The sequence below is a fragment of the Oncorhynchus clarkii genome, chromosome 4 (assembly GCF_045791955.1).
Source record: "Oncorhynchus clarkii lewisi isolate Uvic-CL-2024 chromosome 4, UVic_Ocla_1.0, whole genome shotgun sequence".
NCBI lineage: Eukaryota > Metazoa > Chordata > Actinopteri > Salmoniformes > Salmonidae > Oncorhynchus > Oncorhynchus clarkii.
The window spans coordinates 40763254-40782750 of NC_092150.1; the positions used below are offsets into that span (position 1 = coordinate 40763254).

A 19497-nucleotide genomic window follows, 5' to 3' on the forward strand; every position below is an offset into this window, starting at 1 on the left:
TTGTGCATAGAGTTGTATGGCTTAACTTTGCAGTCATTGTTTTATAGTTTAACATTTTAAAGTGAAAAATCGTGTCTCAGTTTGTTACTGTGGAATCGCCCTATTGCTAAACCAACCTCTCCTCTCTAGACAACGTCTATTTGTTGGTCTGCAGCATAAATGTCACTTTGTTGTGTGTGTGCAGGGCCATGTGATGGCCAAGAGGATATTTGACACCTACTCTCCCCATGAGGACGAGGCCATGATCCTCTTCCTCAACATGGTGACGCGTGGCAGGGTCCTCATTTTCACCATCAAGGTGAGTCACTCACTAACTCCCTTCCGGTTTTGCGTGTGTATATACTATAGTAATAAGCTAGTTCTTGATGCACCAGTAGTGACTTGCATCAAAGCTATTGTATTTGCATGCAATACACTTGAAGCGCTCAATGGGCTAATGTAGACTAAGGCTAATAATTTAGCCTGACGATGCAGTGTTTTGTGCCTGTCTGTTTGTGTTGTATTGTTTACCTTTAGGATGAGGGGACGTTCCACCTGAAAGAGTCTGCTAAAAACCTGCTGAAGGGGCTTGGGAGCCAGGCGGGCCTCAACCTCAGCTGGAGAGACATGTGGACCTTGGTGGTGAAGAAAGGAGGTATAGGAACAGATGTTCACTCACTCTTGAAACACACACACACACACACAGAGAGATCCATTTTCACACAAATTACAGTTACTGCTAGGGGTGTGAACGTTTTAAATGTTAAAACGTTTAAATGAAATTGGGATCTTTACGTTAAGAAAAATCCCTAACCAAAGACTTGTTTTTCCCCCACAAAATGTAAATCAGTGCAGTTATCACAAAACATATTATTTTCCGTGTTATAGCCTAACTTGATTACCGGCTATAAAGGCCTGGGGAAAGTTGTAATTTAAATAAAACCAGAGAGGAAGAAGCGAACATAAGGCTACTTTTGGTGAATTTGCAAGGCATACCTTGACATTGCAAGGAATAGAGTAATTATTTCTGCCTGCCCCCTCCTCCCTCTCCCACGTGCTGGCTGGCCTGCTCTTTCTCTTCAAATAATAATGTGAGTGTGTTCAGTCTTTGGTCTGTTGCATGTGGAATATCCTAAGCTATTCATTGATGATAAGCCCTGCTTTACTGAAGTTGCGTGAAATTGCAGCATATTGCATTGCGAAATACAGCTTTTTTTTAATGTATTGAAGATGGGCCTAGTGCACGGTCCTGACTCTGCCTGGTGGCCGACCTGCCTGTACTGTGCCCCTCCCCTCTCTCTCCGTCCCTCGCTACTTCGCTATAAAATATGCAAGCGTTTGATTAGTTGCCGTACTAATTCCTAGCGGAATCGAATCTTGATATTCAGAAATGGGAGTCGACACCGGGAGTATGGACTCCACCGCTACGTCATTGTCTTTAAGTTGGAAAAATGCCAGAGAAAGGCAAGCGACCGCAGTGATTTCCTGTATGGCAATACTTTGAGAAGTAAATGCAAACTTTGTGAGGTGGAATTGAGGTACAGTAATGGTATTTAAAAAAAAAAAAAAAAAATTATAATAATAATTGAACCTTTTAACTAGGCAAGTCAGTTAAGAACAAATTCTTATTTACAGTGACGTCCTACCAGGGAACAGTGTGTTAACTGCCTTGTTCAGGGGCAGAACGACCAATGTTTACCTTGTCAGCTTGGGGTTTTGATCCAGCAACCTTTCGGTTACTGGCCCAACGTTCTAACCTCTAGGCTACCTGTACTACCATTACAACAGTAATGGTTGTACAGGTGCAATGCTGATCCATCTGAAAGGGATGTACTGTGAGACCCAAACCGCTGCTGGCAGCAGCGCAGCTGCATTGTGAAACGTTATGACATTTTTGTCCATTTGCGTGTCATGTGGTGTGGGTGTGTTGACGATGAGCTGCTTGGGATGTTTGTTTTCAGGTCAGTTGTATGGTGAGAAACACTCCAAGTCCCCAGCCCTGTCCACCTGGGGAGATCCTGTTCTGCTGAAGACTGAGGTGCAGCTCACTGCTTCTGAAGGTACCTGCCTAGCCTCCCATCATCTCATCTCCCTCCTCACCTTGCTCCACGCTCAGCAATGACCAATCATCCTTTATCTGCAACTATTAAGAGAAATTATCTTAAATATACAGTCGCTAGTGAAAGTCTACACAACCCTTGTGCAGTCTTCACATTTTGCTGCCTTAAAAATCTATCTTAAAAGGGATTACATTCGAATTTGGTTCTACTGATCTTCACACCCTACTCCACACTTTCAAAGTGAAAGCAAAATAATATAAAATTTTCCATATGAATAATCAAGATGTGTTGATTGCATATGTCTTCTCTCCCCATAGTTCATAATTGGTGGAAGCTTCTTTTAAAAACGGAATAATTTTGAATAAGAGTCTACCAACCTTGCACAACTCTTAAGGCAATGTATATCAATTGTTTTTGTCAAAAATGGCTCAAACTCAGTAAATATGGTTGGGAATCTTTGATGGACAGCAATATTCAAACCTTGTCTCTAATCTTCAAGCAGATTTAAGTCAGTGCTGAGACTGGACCATTCAGGAACGTCTCACCAGCTCTTGGAAAGCCATTGTGGTCTGTCTTTGGCATTAAAATGTGTGTAATTGTCTCTCTGAAAAATACAACTATTCTTGAGGTAGGTTTTCAAAACAAATTGTATTTGTCACGCTTTGTAAACAGGTGTAGACTAACGGTGAAATACTTAGTTGTGTGCCCTTCCCAACAATGCTGAGAAAAAGAATAACCCGACAAATATACAATGAGTAACGATAACTTGGCTATATACATGGGGTACCAGTACCGAGTCGATGTACAGGGGTACGAGGTAATTGAGGTAGAGTAGTATTCACACCCTTTTCCTCATTTTATTGTTACAAAGTGGGATTAAAATACAGCAAAGCAGACTGAACCAGGTTTTCCTCTAGGATTTTGCCTGTGCTTAGCTCCATTAGGTTTATTTTATCCTGAAAAACTCCCCAGTCCTTAACGATTACAAGCATACCCATAGTATGATGCAGCCATCACCATGCTTGCAAATATGGAGAGTGCTACTCTGTAATGTTTTGGATTTTCCCCAAATATAACACTTTGTATTCAGGACAAAAAGTGAATTGCTTTGCCACAAATTTTGCGGTATTACTTTAGTGCCGCGTTGAAAACAGGATGCATGTTTTGGAATATTTTTATTCTGTACAGCAGGGGTGTCAAAGTCAAATGGACGGAGGGCCAAATAAAAAAATCAGCTACAAGACGAGGGCCGGACTGTTCGAATGTTCATTGAAAATTTTTTAAATGACGCATATAGTCTAGTGAACCTAATTGAACCTACTGAAAACCTAACAAATATATTACAATATGATCAGATAAATAAAGCAATATTTTCTTATGGCTCTGTCAGTAATCTTTAATTTTCAACAGACACAAAAGACAAATTTCCTTTATATAAATATCCCCATAACATGAACATTAAATGAAAGAAACCGGTATTCAAGGCACCATCAGTAGACTATATTTTCTATTTTAGCAAAAGTGGGCTAAATTTACTTCAAAGAAAAAACAATAATAGCAATTTTCTATCATCCACTCAACTGAAATATTTTTAAAATATAATTGGATTGAAATACAAAAAAATAAAGTGCAAAAATCTATTAATCAAAAACAACACTTTGTTTAAGGAGAAGTAACATGCAGTGAAAACAAATATTAAATTTTAACTTTTAAACTTGAACTGAGTAAAAACTCTAAATATGTGATTGCACAGTAATGTTCACTTGTTTGAGGTTGAGGGTGATACTTGGTGGTGTCCCATCTTTTCCACAAGTTCATCAATGTTCGGGGTAAGGCTCTGAGCTGAAGAAATCCTCAGAATTGAGTGGAGGTGTTCAGCAGTAAGTCGACTTCTGTGTGATGTTTTGTTCAGGTTCATCAAAGAAAACAGTTGTTCACACAGGTATGTGCTGCCAAACATAGACAACGTTTGAGCAGCCTGGATGCGCAGCTGGGGCATTGTGCCGGGGAGGAAACGGGCGAACTCCGCAGCACCCACTGCCGCATATTTTGCCCTCAGTGCATCATTGCATTGGAGGTCAATCAACTCCATTTGGCGGTTTGGTGGTGAGCTTTCCACGTCAACAGCAAATGGGTTACCGAGCAGTTCCAACCTGCTTTTTTGTGCTTCAAAGTCAGCAAATCGGCGTCGAAAGTCAGCGGCAAGCATACCTATTTTATCAGCCAACTGTGTGCTCGGGAACGCACTGGTAGAGAGCTTCTCTTTCATGGTCTGGCAGCTGGGAAAGTGGCTCAAATTTTCTTTCCGCATCTGCGTCTCCCACAGAGTCAGTTTGGTTTTAAATGCCTTCACTGTACTGTACATATCAGAGATGACACGATCCCGACCCTGCAGCTGCAAGTTTATTGCATTCAGATGACTCGTAATGTCACACAGAAAAGCCATTTCACACAGAAACATTTCGTCTCGGAGTTGTGTTGTGTCTTTCCCTTTGCTGTCCAAGAACAGACAAATCTCCTCACGAAGCTCGAAACATCTTTGAAGCACCTTTCCCTGGCTTAGCCATCGCACCTCTGTGTGATAAGGCAAATCACCATGCTCCGTTTCTAACTCCGTCAGAAATGCCTTGAACTGGCGGTGATTCAAACCTTTGGCTCTGATAAAGTTAACTGTGCGCGTGATGATGCTCATTACATGCTCCAATTTCAAGGCTTTACCGCACAACGCTTCCTGGTGTATGATACAATGATAAGCTGTCAGCTCACCTGTCGCGTTTTCCTCTTGCATCTTTTCCCGTATCTTCGCCACCAGTCCGCTCCTGTGTCCACACATCGCAGGTGCTCCGTCGGTTGTCAAACCCACGAGTTTTTCCCAAGGCAGCTCCATCTCATTTACACATCTTGACACCTCTTCATACAAATCATGCCCCGTAGTTGTGCCATGCATAGGACGTAAAGCCAAAAACTCCTCTGTCACGCTTAGGTTGGAGTCCACTCCGCGGATGAAAATTGACAACTGGGCAATGTCAGAAATGTCGGTGCTCTCATCCACAGCCAAGGAATATGCAATAAAATCTTTTCCCTTTTTCACAAGCTGCTCTTTTAGATTGATGGACAACTGGTCTACTCTCTCGGCAATGGTGTTTCTGCTCAGACTCACATTTAAAAAGAGTTGCCTTTTTTCTGGGCAAACTTCGTCACAAACTTTAATCATGCAGTTTTTGATGAAATCCCCCTCCGTAAATGGCCGGGCTGATTTAGCGATCTCTTCTGCCAAAATAAAACTGGCCTTGACAGCAGCCTGGCCTTGTGATTTGGCTTTTTTGAACAGAGCCTGTCGAGATTTGAGGCCTCGTTTTAATTCCTCTGCCTTTTGTAGCCTTTGTTCCATGTCCATATTCTTGTTTTTGTCCGCGTGTTTCGTTTCATAATGTCGTCTCAGATTATACTCTTTCAGTACCGCCACACTTTCTCCACACAGAAGACACACAGGTTTTCCAGCTACCTTCGTGAACATATACTCCGACTCCCACCTTGTTTGAAACCCCCGGTTCTCAGTATCCACCTTCCGTTTTGCCATTTTTGATGGGTATCTGAAAGTTAATTTTACTGTGATGCTGACGACTGCTGTGCCAATAAATATTGAAATGAAGCAGCCTACTGCTCGGTGCGTCACCTTTGCATTGTGGGAAATGTAGTATTGGTGCGTGTAAAAGATCTGCGGGCTGCCGGCTTGCTGCGGGCCGGTTCTAATAATAAATCAAGATCATCCCAGGGGCCGTAAAAAACCTTCTTGCGGGCCGGATGTGGCCCGCGGGCCTTGACTCTGACATATGTGCTGTACAGGCTTCTTTTTCTCTCTGTCAATTAGGTTAGTATTGTGGAGTAACTACAATGTTGCTGATCCATCCTCAGTTTTTTTCCTACCACAGCAATTAAACTATGCAACTGTTTCAACCCTCTAGTCTAAGCTGGGGGGGGGGGGAATTGTTTTAAGATGCTCATACCAAGGATAATTTATCTATTTGATTTAAAATTGTAGGCATCTATACCCCCCCCCCATTTTTTTTTCCCTTCTTTCCAAAAGTTTGGGGTCACTTAGAAATGTACTTGTTTTTGAAAGAAAAGCACTTAAAAAAAACTTTCAATTGATCAGAAATACAGTGTAGACATTGTTAATGACTATTGTAGCTGGAAATGGCAGATTTAAAATAAAATAAAACGTTTTTTTAATGGAATATCTACGTAGGCATACAGAGGCCATCATCAGCAACCGTAATCAATTCTCACTTCATTGTGCCCCCTGCTCCTTGTGAGACAAAGCCCAGAGAGGAGGCTCTCACTGATTTTGGAATGAATGATCACTTCCCCATCGAGATCAAAGGAGAAAAAAAACGATATCCCATGAAGGAAAAGCGTTGCCTGAATCAACGAGTCTCCATGGTGATGGATAAACTTTATATCAACGGGCAATTGTATCGGGACTCTGGAGTAGCTCCCTGGCTATTTTAATTTAATGTTCAAATTTGAGTTTGTGAGTTGTGTATCATGACAACTTCAACTATAACAGATACATCCTCTATTGATCTCCACTTGACAAGGAAAGGGTTGCATATAGCTCAGGTTAATGTATGTAGCCTTCCTAACAAAATACAGTGCCTTGCGAAAGTTTTCGGCCCCCTTGAACTTTGCGACCTTTTGCCACATTTCAGGCTTCAAACATAAAGATATAAAACTGTATTTTTTTGTGAAGAATCAACAACAAGTGGGACACAATCATGAAGCGGAACGACATTTATTGGATATTTCAAACTTTTTTAACAAATCAAAAACTGAAAAATTGGGCGTGCAAAATTATTCAGCCCCCTTAAGTGAATACTTTGTAGCGCCACCTTTTGCTGCGATTACAGCTGTAAGTCGCTTGGGGTATGTCTCTATCAGTTTTGCACATCGAGAGACTGACATTTTTTTCCCATTCCTCCTTGCAAAACAGCTCGAGCTCAGTGAGATTGGATGGAGAGCATTTGTGAACAGCAGTTTTCAGTTCTTTCCACAGATTCTCGATTGGATTCAGGTCTGGACTTTGACCATTCTAACACCTGGATATGTTTATTTTTGAACCATTCCATTGTAGATTTTGCTTTATGTTTTGGATCATTGTCTTGTTGGAAGACAAATCTCCGTCCCAGTCTCAGGTCTTTTGCAGACTCCATCAGGTTTTCTTCCAGAATGGTCCTGTATTTGGCTCCATCCATCTTCCCATCAATTTTAACCATCTTCCCTGTCCCTGCTGAAGAAAAGCAGGCCCAAACCATGATGCTGCCACCACCATGTTTGACAGTGGGGATGGTGTCTTCAGCTGTGTTGCTTTTACGCGAAACATAACGTTTTGCATTGCTGCCAAAAAGTTCAATTTTGGTTTCATCTGACCAGAGCACCTTCTTCCACATGTTTGGTGTGTCTCCCAGGTGGCTTGTGGCAAACTTTAAACAACACTTTTTATGGATATCTTTAAGAAATGGCTTTCTTGCCACTCTTCCATAAAGGCCAGATTTGTGCAATATGCGACTGATTGTTGTCCTATGGACAGAGTCTCCCACCTCATCTATAGATCTCTGCAGTTCATCCAGAGTGATCATGGGCCTCTTGGCTGCATCTCTGATCAGTCTTCTCCTTGTATGAGCTGAAAGTTTAGAGGGACGGCCAGGTCTTGGTAGATTTGCAGTGGTCTGATACTCCTTCCATTTCAATATTATCGCTTGCACAGTGCTCCTTGGGATGTTTAAAGCTTGGGAAATCTTTTTGTATCCAAATCCGGCTTTAAACTTCTTCACAACAGTATCTCGGAGCTGCCTGGTGTGTTCCTTGTTCTTCATGATGCTCTCTGCGCTTTTGACGGACCTCTGAGACTATCACAGTGCAGGTGCATTTATACGGAGACTTGATTACACACAGGTGGATTGTATTTATCATCATTAGTCATTTAGGTCAACATTGGATCATTCAGAGATCCTCACTGAACTTCTGGAGAGAGTTTGCTGCACTGAAAGTAAAGGGGCTGAATAATTTTGCACGCCCAATTTTTCAGTTTTTGATTTGTTAAAAAAGTTTTAAATATCTAATAAATGTCGTTCCACTTCATGATTGTGTCCCACTTGTTGTTGATTCTTCACAAAAAAATACAGTTTTATATCTTTATGTTTGAAGCCTGAAATGTGGCAAAAGGTCGCAAAGTTCAAGGGGGCCGAATACTTTCGCAAGGCACTGTACATGAGGTTTTTAACTTGGTCATATTTTGGCTTTGAACAAAACACATTTAGATGCATCTGTAAATGATGGGCAAATTAACATTCATGCATATGGTCTACTGAGAAGAGATAGGAATGGTGGGGGTGTAGAACTGTACATTCAAAATCATATACCTTTTTAAGAGAAGGGATGACCTTCGTGTTTGTCAAGTAGAGGCACTATGGGCTCAAGTACATCTGTCTCACCAGGCACCCATATTGGTAGGATGTGTGTATATGACACCTTAGAGCTAGGTGGTCTATCTGGATAACTTATGTACTGGGTTTCACCAGGCCACAGATAGCAACAGAGATGTATTTATCTTGGGTGATTTTAATATACATTTAGAACAAAATTGATGAGATATACCAAGAACTGTGGTTTGAAACAAATGGTTAATGATACTACTAGATCATCAATTAAGTTGGGTCATCGTTCAGACACATGCATTGATCTGATTTTCTGTAATATACCATTGCAATGCTTAAAAGCCAGATCAATGCCAGTGGGCTGGATAGACCATAATATTGTGACCATAACCTTGAACACCAAGGTTCCAAAGAAACCCCCAAGGATTGTGGTCAAGAGAAATTTTAAAATATTTAATCATGAGCTATTTCTAAATGATTTGGCTGCTGATTTATCTAGAGGATGATTTAAATCACGCTACACAATGTTTTATTGATTTGCTCACTGAGGTAATGGACCATCATGCCCCGATATGAAAGAGTACAGTTGGTGCTCGTCCATCTCCATGGATTGATGATGAACTGGGTGAGGCTTTTTCTCAAAGAAATATGGCAAAAGTCTTAGCAGCCAAGTCAAAATTAGAAATTGATGAACAGAATTATAGAACATTACTTAATTATGCAGTTAAATTGAATCAAAATAAAAAAAAGTTGTTTTATTGGTTGTAAAAATGATTCTAAAAAGGTATGGAACACAGATGTACCAAGTAAGCCCTTAACTATCTCATCATGCCCATCTAGTGTGGAGGTTGACGGGATAATAATAACAAAACCAGTTGATATTGCCAATCATTTTGCAGATTTTTTTTACAAAGAAAATTTGATTTACTGAGCAACAATGTAAACATACATTCATCCAAACAAGCTATTGTCCAATGGATTGATGATCATATTATGAGCAACAAGACCTGCTCTTTTAGTCTGCACACGGTGCACACACCTTTTGAAGTAATTACCTGATTATAAATCTACAGGTCTTATGGACATTGTTTTGCTTCACTGTGCTGCTCCCCAGATTGCTGTTCCACTGAGATGCATATTTAATTGATCACTGGAAAAGGGGATGTTTGCAAATGTATGGAAGCATGTGAAACTGTCCCCTATTCCGAAAGACTGCAAAGAACCCATTACTCCTGCCAATAGTCGACCAAGTAGTCTACTCCCTACACTCAGTAAAATATTGGAGGGTATTGTGAGTAGACAAATATGGGAGTACATGGAAAAGAATGATCTGATTACAGCCAATCAGCATGCGTATCGCAAAAAACATTCCACTACCACTGCATTGGTTGACATGACTGACCAGTGGCTCAATACTATGGATAATGGAAAGTTTGTGGGTGTACTATTTTTAGATTTCAGTGCAGCATTTGATTTAGTGGATCATGAAATAATTTTGACAAAATTAATGCATTATGTTTTTAAGGAGGTAGCAGTCATATCTAACTGACAGGAAACAGTCCACCTATATCAATGGTTCATTTTCTTCCCCTCGTGTTAAACTGTGGAATACCGCAGGGCAGCTGCCTTGGGCCACTATTTAATATATACCAACGACCTTCCCTATGCCTTAGCTGAAACTCAAGCTACTATATTTGCAGATGATACTACAATTTATGCAGCAAGACAATCGGTTCAACAGGTACAGCAAGCTTTACAAGGAGATTTGGAGAATATTAGGGAGTGGGTTTGCCAAAACAAACTTGCTTTAAACACCAAGAAAGCCAAAGTTATGTTGGTCTGTTCAACTAGGAAAAGGCCAAAACAGCTTGGGATACAATTAAGTACAAATTGAAGAAGTGGCAGAAACCAAACTATTGGGAGTGCAGCTAGACAACTGCTTATCATGGTCGTCTCAAATAACTAATCTATGTAAAAAAATATATATATTAAAACAGCATGCATAATCAGAAGGATAGCTAAATATTTACCAGTAAAAATTATTCAGCAAATAACACAAGCATTAATTGAGAGTCAGGTGAACTATTGTTGTGGTCTGGTGAAATGCATCATCAAGTGAAGTTAGGAGGCTGCAGAATGCACAGAACAAAGCAGCCAAGGATTGTTTTAAGGTGGCGATATGGTTCTTCTGTTGCAGTCATGCGCAATGTTCTTGGTTGGTCATCAATCGATAAGATAATTGAAAAAAACATGCTTATTTTATTTCATAATATACATAATTTACGGACAAGTTCTATTCACAACTGTATTCAGTTGGTAAGAGGCAGACATTCTGTAAATACTAGGAATATATTGTCCACCATCTATGCGTTATCCAGACAGAAAAGAGAAATAGGCAAAATAACATTTCGATCGAGAGCAATAAAGAAATTGAATAAATTCACTGAGCAAACCAGAAACCTTTCAATATATACATTTAAACATTATTTTAAAACAATTTAAATATAATGCATAGAAATGTTGTGGGACTATAGTAGATGAAGAATCAATATTTTTTAGATTGAGTATTTATTGGGTCATTATGTATGTTTGTAATAGTGTGTCATATGGAAATTTGATTTGTCCAAATGGGGACTAAAAGAGATCCAAATCAAACCATCACTCCTGTGTTCCAATAGCACGTTGTTAGCTAATCCAAGTTTATCGTTTTAAAAGGCTAATTGATCATTAGAAAACCCTTTTGCAATTATGTTAGCACAGCTGAAGACTGTTGTTCTGATTTAAAGAAGCAATAAAACTGTCCTTCTTTAGACTAGTTGAGTATCTGGAGCATTAGTATTTGTGGGTTCGATTACAGACTCAAAATGGCCAGAAACAAATACTTTCTTCTGATACTTGTCAGTCTATTCTTGTTCTGAGAAATGAAGGCTATTCCATGTGATAAATTGCCAAGAAATTGAAGATCTCGTACAACGCTGTGTACTACTCCCTTCACAGAACAGCGCAAACTGGCTCTAACCAGAATACAGAGGAGTGGGAGGCACCGGTGCACAACTGAGCAAGAGGACAAGTACATTGTTGTGAGGTGTCTGTTTCTCAAATTTGACAAGTCTTCAACTGGCAGCTTCTTTCAAATAGTACCCGCAAAACACCAGTCTCAACGTCAACAGTGAAGAGGTGACTCCGGGATGAGTTCCGGTGTCTGTGTTCTTTTGCCCATCTTAATCTTTTCTTTTTATTAGCCAGTCTGAGATATGGCTTTTTCTTTGATTTGATTTAGATTTAGTGTCATGATTGTGTTATTTATCAGCAGCAAATAATTTGACCACGTGTCTTGCTGATTTGATATCATTCTGCTTTACGTTATGAAAATAAGCTGTTAATGGACTGTTTTATTTACTATAACTCTCTTGCTAATCACATTTATTGTAACGGACACACAAACACACTACGTGTTGCAGTAGGCCTTTTAGAATATTGCAAAACATATCCATGACTCTATCCAAGTTGATGAGCAGGAAACAAACAATGCCAGTCAGCCTGCGCAGCCGGCCCATCGAAACTACACCTAAACCACATGAGGTTGGTGGCACCTTAATTGGGGAGGACGTGGTAATGGCTGTTGCGGAATAGGGGGAATGATATTAAATACAGCAAACACATGGTTTCCATGTATTGATGTCATTAAATTTTTTTGCTCCATTCCAGCCATTTATTATGAGCCATCCTCCCATCAGCAGCCTCCACTGACCTAAACTATACCGAAACAAATTTCACACACAAATGGTTGGCCTATAGATGAGATTAAATTGACAATCTGATGAGTGACAATATTATCAGTTGTCAAATTGTACATGAAGAGAGAGGTGCGTCTTGTAATTGACAGATGCAGGGAAAGGAGCATAACTTTTTCAAATCACATGCAGGTAAAACATTTTGATTTCTATATAGTATCAGAAAGAAACTGCCGAATTTGCTCTGACACTTACCTTTGTCAAATATCGCAAAATTCTAGAGGTGCAGCTCCATTTCCAAATGTAACTTTTTCCAAGAATATCCGTGCTGACAATGTGTTCAGCACATGACCACTCGCGCGGCAGCATTGCTCTGACTACGAAGCAAAAACTAGTAACTTAATAAAATATGCTATTTTGTCTTCAATGGATGAATGGGTGATAGAAACCAGAACTGATAATGGTGCATGTGACTTCAATGAACTGAATGATGAGGGTGATTGAATTTGATTCTGTTAAGTTCATGTTTTAAGTATCCCTATATTTCTGTTATTACGGGGCTATCACTGTCAAGAGTGCGCCTGCGCGGGAAGTTTGGTTGTTGATGGACCTAGCCTTGAGTGGAATGGCTACATTGTAGTGTGTTCATACAGTATAGTAAACTTAGTTAAACTGGAACCTTGTCGTTGTCATTTCGAGTTAACAGACTGATCTGAATGTTGAGGGTGAAGAGGATGATTGAAATTAGAACAGTTGTGTAATGATTAAGAATTGTGGGCGGTCTACTTTATTTGATTATGAAAGCCTGGAAATGGTGTATATTTAGAACAGGGGTGGGCAAACCTTTTGGCTCGAGGGCCACATTGGGATTAAGAAATTCAATGGAGGGGCGCATTTTTGGGGGGATTAATTGTTTGTTAAAAACAATTTGCGGGGGACTCCTGAGTTACGCAGCGGTCTATGGCACCGCATCACTACAGACCCGGGTTCGATCCCAGGCTGTGTCACAGCTGGCCGTGACCGGGAGACGCATGAGGCGGCACACAATTGGCCCAGCGTCGTCTGGGTTAGGAGAGGGTTTGGTAGGCCGAGATTTCCTTGTCCCATCGCGCATGCCGGGCGCATGCATGCTGGCACGGTCGCCAGGTGTACGGTGTTTCCTCCGAACATTGGTGCGGCTGGCTTCCGGGTTAAGCAGGCATTGTCAAGAAGCAGTGCGGCTTGGCTGGGTCGTATTTCTTAGGACGCATGGCTCTCAACCTTCGCCTCTCCCGAGTCCGTACAGGAGTTGCAGCGATGGGACAAGACTGTAACTACCAATTGGATACCACGAAATTGGACGAAAAAAGGGCAAAAAAACATTGGGGTCATACTTTGCCCCCCCCCCCCCCCCCCGATTTAGAACCTAACTTCTTTTCACTTTATCATACATGCCAGTAATGTGGCGTGAATGCAGTGTTGTTGATCCTCTTTATCTTTAAGTATTGTGGTGGCAGCATCATATTATGGGTATTCTTGTCACCAGCAAGGGACTGGGAAGTTTGTCAGGATCAAAATAAATATGAGGAGCAAAGCCCAGTTAGAAAAGTTAGAGGAAAACCTGCTGTAGTCTTCTGGAAAATTGACACTATCCCGGGGTTAGGTTTTCAGCTGGACAATGACAAATGTTAATACCAAAGGCACACCAGAATGGCTTTCCAAGAGGTGGTGAGTGTTCCAGAAAGGTGCATTCTCAGTCCTGGTTTAATCTGCTTGAAAATCATAAAAAAAAATTAAAATGATATTGCTGTCCGTCAATGATTCCCAACCAAGTTTACTGAGCTTGAGCAATTTTGAGAAAAACAATTGATTTGTGTTTCTCTAAGAGTTGTGCGAGGTTTGTAGTCTTATTCAAAGTGATTTACAGCTGTGATGGCTGCCAAAGGCGCTTCCACAAAGTATTAACTTGGGTGTTGAAGGCAAATGCAATCAATACATCTTCATTTTTTATGAAGATTCATTTTCAATATTTTGTCTTTTACTTTGAAAGTGTGGACTAGGTTGTGTAGATCGGTTAAAAAAATAAATAATTTGAGGCAGAAAAATGGGAAGACTGCAAGGGTTGTGTATACTTTCACTATGCATTGTCAGGTGGTTTTATGCTCCTGCACCATGTCAACCACCATCTCAACTCCTTCTACTTGTCGTGTGTGTTTTTATACTGAATGCCACACTCGAAGTTCCCTTGTGGGGGGAAAAAATAAAAATGAAATGTGTCAGTGAATTGTAATTAATTGGGTATCATTCTCCTCTCTCTCCCCCTGCAGATGCAGAGTGCCATTGGGCTGACACAGAGCTGAACAGGAGGAGGAAACTCTTCTGCAGTAAGGTGGAGGGCTACGGCAGCATCTGTAGCTGCAAGGACCCGGCCCCCATTGAGTTCAACCCAGACCCAGTAAGGCCACGTCCCAAATGGCACCCTATTCCCGATTTTAGTGCACTACTTTTTAAATATTTTTTATAAGGGCCCGTCTGGATGATTGAACTCAAGCTTGTCCCCCCTCCCCCTCCTTTCTCTAGCTCCCCAACAACAATGTGTTCAATGTTCCTGTGGCGGTCATCGCTGGGAACAGACCTAACTATCTGTACAGGTATGACTGTGATTCTGATGGAAAGGGACAAGTCTGGAAGTAGGGTTATGACCAGCTCTTTCTTCTCCATGTTAGGATGCTGAGGTCTCTGCTCTCAGCCCAGGGGGTCAACCCACAGATGGTCACAGTCTTCATCGATGGATACTATGAGGTACGTAGTTCCTTCTCTTTATCTTCACCCTCCTCAACCATCTACTCAACTGTATGGTATTTCATTTATTGCGCTTAAAGCTGTGTGTGTGTGCTTGCGTGCATGTGTGTGTTCGTACAGGAGCCCATGGATGTGGTGGAGCTGTTTGGACTGAAGGGGGTTCAACACACTCCCATCAGCATCAAGAATGCCAGAGTATCACAGGTGAGATGTCTGTCAGCCAACTCACTCATCACACTCCGAGCAGCCTCCATCACAGACCAGCTGAAACGGAGTCAGTCACACAGTCATTAGTCAACTAGAAGTCACTTATTTTGTCAAACACCAACAAATGAGACAATCAAAGGCAATGTTGTGTTGTAATGCACACCAGTGTTTTGGCAACCATCACCCACTCCTTACCACCTCTATACATCTGTCTGCTCTCTCCTTTCAGCACTACAAAGCCAGTCTCACTGCAACCTTCAACCTACACCCAGTGAGTATTTTAACCTTTCTGTCCACCAAATCCAGGTTATTATGGTTGTGGTTGATTTCTGCCATTGTGGTTGATTTGTGATTGATTTGCAGGATGCCGACTTTGCCATAGTCCTGGAGGAAGACCTAGATATCTCCATAGATTTCTTCAGGTAAGATCTCTGTAGTTTTAGATTGAATGGATTTGGATTTCACATGACTGGGAATGCAGATATGCATCTGTTGGTCACAGATACCTTTAAAAAAAAAAAAAGTAGGGACGAGGATCAGAAAACCATAGTTTGATCGGGCTGTTGATTGTGGAATGTTGTCCCACTCCTCTTCGACTGCTGTGCGAAGTTGCTGGATATTGGTGGGAACTGGATCACAGTGTTGTTCATGTCGCTTCAGAGCGTCCCAAACATACTCAATGGGTGACATGTCTGGTGAGTATGCAGGTTGTGGAAGAAATGGGACATTTTCAGGTTGCAGGAATTGTGTACAGAATTGTGTACATTATCATGCTGAAACATGAGGCGGTGGCGGTGAATGAGTGGCACGACAATGGGCCTCAGGATTTCATCACGGTATCTCTGTGCATTCAAATTTCCATCTATAAAATGCAATTGTGTTCGTTGTTTGTAGTTTATGCCTGCCCATACCATAAACCCATAGCAACATGTCAAAGCGTTGACATCAGCAAACCCCTCGCCTACACGATGCCATCTGCCCTGTACAGTTGAAACCGGAATTCATCCGTGAAGAACACACTTCTCCAGTGTGCCAGTGGCCATCGGAGGTGAGTATTTATCCACTGAAGTCAGTTACAACGCCACGGTCAAGACCCTGGGTAGGACGATGAGCACGCAGATGAGCTTTCCTGAGACGGTTTCTGAGTTTGTGCAGAGGTTCTTCGGTTGTGAAAACCCACAGTTTCATCAGCTGTCCGGGTGGCTGGTCTCAGACAATCCCGCAGCTGAAGAAGCCAGATGTGGAGTTCCTGGGCTGGCTTGGTTACACATGGTCTGCGGTTGTGGGGCCAGTTGGACGTACTGCCAAATTCTCTAAAATGACATTGGAGGCAGCTTATGGTATAGAAATTAGCATTCATGATGCAGTCAGCATGCCAATGCACGCTCCCTAAACTTGACATCTGTGGCATTGTTTTGTGACAACTGCACAGGTGCACCTGTGTAATCGTGCTGTTAAATGAGTTTCTCGATATGCCACACCTGTCATGTGGATGGATTATCTTGGCAAAGGAGAAATGCTCACTAACAGGGATGGATGTAAGCACATTTTTGCACAGCATTTGAGAGGGCAGCTTTTTGTGTGTATGGGACATTTCTGAGATCTTTTATAGCAGCTCATGAAACATGGGACCAACACTTTACATACAGTGCATTCGGGAAAGTATTCAGACCCCTTCCCTACTCCACATTTTGTTATGTTACAGCATTAGTCTAAAATTGATCATTTCCTCATCAATCTACACACAATACCCGATAATGACAAAGTGAAAACAGGTTTTATTTTATTTTGGCAAATGTATAAAAAAAAACAATACTTAATTATTCAGACTTTGCTATTGAGCTCCAGTAGATCCTGTTTCCATTGATTGTCCTTGATGTTTCTACAACTTGTGCTAAATTCAATTGATTGGACATGATTTGGAAAGGCAAACATCTCTCTATATAAGGTCCTACAGTTGATAGTGCATGTCAGAGCAAAAACCAAGCCATGAGGTTGAAGGAATTGTCCGTAGAGCTCTGAGATGACAGGATTGTGTTGAGGCACAGATCTGGGGAAGGGTACCAAAACATTTCTGCAGCTTTGAAGGTCCCCAAGAACACAGTGGCCTCCATCATTCTTAAATAGAATAAGTTTGGAACCACCAAGACTCTTCCTAGAACCCTAACCCAGCCAAACTGAGCAATCAGGGGAGAAGGGCCATGGTCAGGGAGGTGAGCAAGAACCCAATGGTCACTCGTGATAGAGCTCAAGAGGTCCTCTGTGGAGATGGGAGAACCTTCTAGTAGGACAACCATCTCTGCAGCACTCCACCTATCAGGCCTTTATGGTAGAGTGGCTAGACGGAAGCCACTCCTCTGTAAAAGGCACATGACCGCCCGCTTAGATTTTGCCAAAAGGCTCCTAAAGGACTCTGACCATGAGAAACAAGATTCTCTGGTCGGATGAAACCAAGATTGAACTCTTTGGCCTGAGTGTCAAGTCTCACGTCTGCAGGAAACCTGTCACCACCATGGTGGTGGCAGCATCATACTGTGGGGATGTTTTTCAGTGGCAGGAACTGGGAGACGAGACAGGACCAAGGGAAAGATGAACAGGGCAAAGTACAGAGCGATCCTTGACTAAAACCTGCTCCAGAGGGCTCAGTACCTCCGACTGGGGTGAAGGTTCACCTTCCAACAGGACAACGACCCTAAGCACACAGTCAAAACAACACAGGAGTGGCTTCGGGACAAGTCTCTGAATGTCCTTGAGTGGTCCAGCCAGAGCCCGGACTTGAACCCGAACGAACATCTCTGGAGAGACCTGAAAAATAGTTGTGCAACCTGACAGAGATTGAGAGGATTTGCAGAGAAGAATGCGAGAAACTCCCCAAATACACGTGTGCCAAGCTTTTAGCGTCATACTCAAGAAGCCTCAAGGCTGTAATCGCTGCCAAAGGTGTTTCAACAAGTACTGAGTAAAGGTTCTGAATACTTATGTAAATGTGATATCAGTTCAACATTTTATAAATATTTTAACATTTCAACAAACCTGTTTTTGCTTTGTCGTAATGGGGTATTGTATAGAATGAGGGGGGAAACTACATCCATTTTTTTAATAAGGCTGTAATGCAATAAAATGTGGAAAAACTGGAGTCTGAATACTTTTATTCAGGCCCTAAGAATTTTCCCTTTTTTTTTAAATGTTACAGCCTTAAAATATATATATATATATTTTAAATACAAATTGCTCATCAAGCTACGCACAATAACCCATAATGACAAAGCAAGAACAGGTTCAGAAATGTTTGCAAATATATAAAGAATACAAGTAAGTGAAAGTTCATTTACATAAGTATTCAGACCCGCTTTCAACACCTTTTAGAGTCTTTGCCCACAACGAATTGAGGCTGTTCTGAGGGGTGAGGTGCAACTCAATATTAGGAAGGTTTTCTTAATGTGTAGTACACTCAGGTGAGAGGGAGCGAGAGAGAGCGAGACTTCAATCTCAGCGCAAAGATCATTGGAAGTTTGTCAGTGAGTTTAATGTAGCTGAGTATGTGCTTTAGAATGAATATGACCATTATTGACCAAAAGGGGGCAGTAGATCCACATGCTTCCTGCTTTACTAAATCTCTCTCTCCTTTGTGTGCCCCAATCCTTAAATGTATTAACTGTTGAACATGTGCTACTTCTCCAGCTCTGTCCTCCGTTAACTAATGAGAAATGGCTGACAAACATTTGGAGTATGGGGCCAACTGAATTCAATGCTTGTTTAACCTCGCAAACATGCTCTTCGGAGCAGCTGGTAGAGATGGTTCAACTGTCCCATACTGGAATGGAATGTATTTGTGGTAGGGAATCATAGACTTGCGGAATCGACGCGACATCTGAAATAAGACAATGGTTGGTGACATGTTATGGTTGTTGTTCCTGTCCAGTTTCCTGAGCCAGACCGTCCATCTGCTCAACGAGGACGACAGCTTATACTGCATCTCGGCCTGGAACGACCAGGTCAGTGTCCTCCTCTCGATACTTTCCACACTTTAAACGTTTTCCTTTCGTTGCTGTAGCTCAGTTGGTAGAGCATGGCTAGTGGGTTAGGGGGCCCCCCACCTCAACATTTGTGGCTCGTCTTGATGACGGACAGAGACATTTACGTTTTTTTTCCCATAGCCTGCACTTGGCTGCCTGAGATAGGGAGCAAATTAAACTTATGTTTTTGCACCTCCATTTTTTTTACTAGGAAATTATCATAATCCATTGGTTCATTTGTCAAGTTTCACTTAAATTTGAGCCAGTCCGTATAAAAATATTA

The 19497-nt window shown here is 41.6% G+C and overlaps 1 protein-coding gene across 1 annotated transcript in view; it reads left to right on the plus strand.

Annotated features, from left to right (window-relative positions):
- LOC139406817 (protein O-linked mannose N-acetylglucosaminyltransferase 1 (beta 1,2-)) overlaps positions 1-19497 on the plus strand; it is a 32545-nt gene that overhangs the window by 4781 nt on the left and 8267 nt on the right. Inside the window, exons 6-15 of the mRNA XM_071149872.1 lie at positions 185-298; positions 517-634; positions 1941-2039; positions 14517-14644; positions 14770-14840; positions 14916-14991; positions 15112-15195; positions 15428-15469; positions 15562-15620; positions 19121-19193. Of these exons, the coding sequence (XP_071005973.1) occupies positions 185-298; positions 517-634; positions 1941-2039; positions 14517-14644; positions 14770-14840; positions 14916-14991; positions 15112-15195; positions 15428-15469; positions 15562-15620; positions 19121-19193 (864 nt within the window). The remainder of the gene's footprint in view (positions 1-184; positions 299-516; positions 635-1940; positions 2040-14516; positions 14645-14769; positions 14841-14915; positions 14992-15111; positions 15196-15427; positions 15470-15561; positions 15621-19120; positions 19194-19497) is intronic.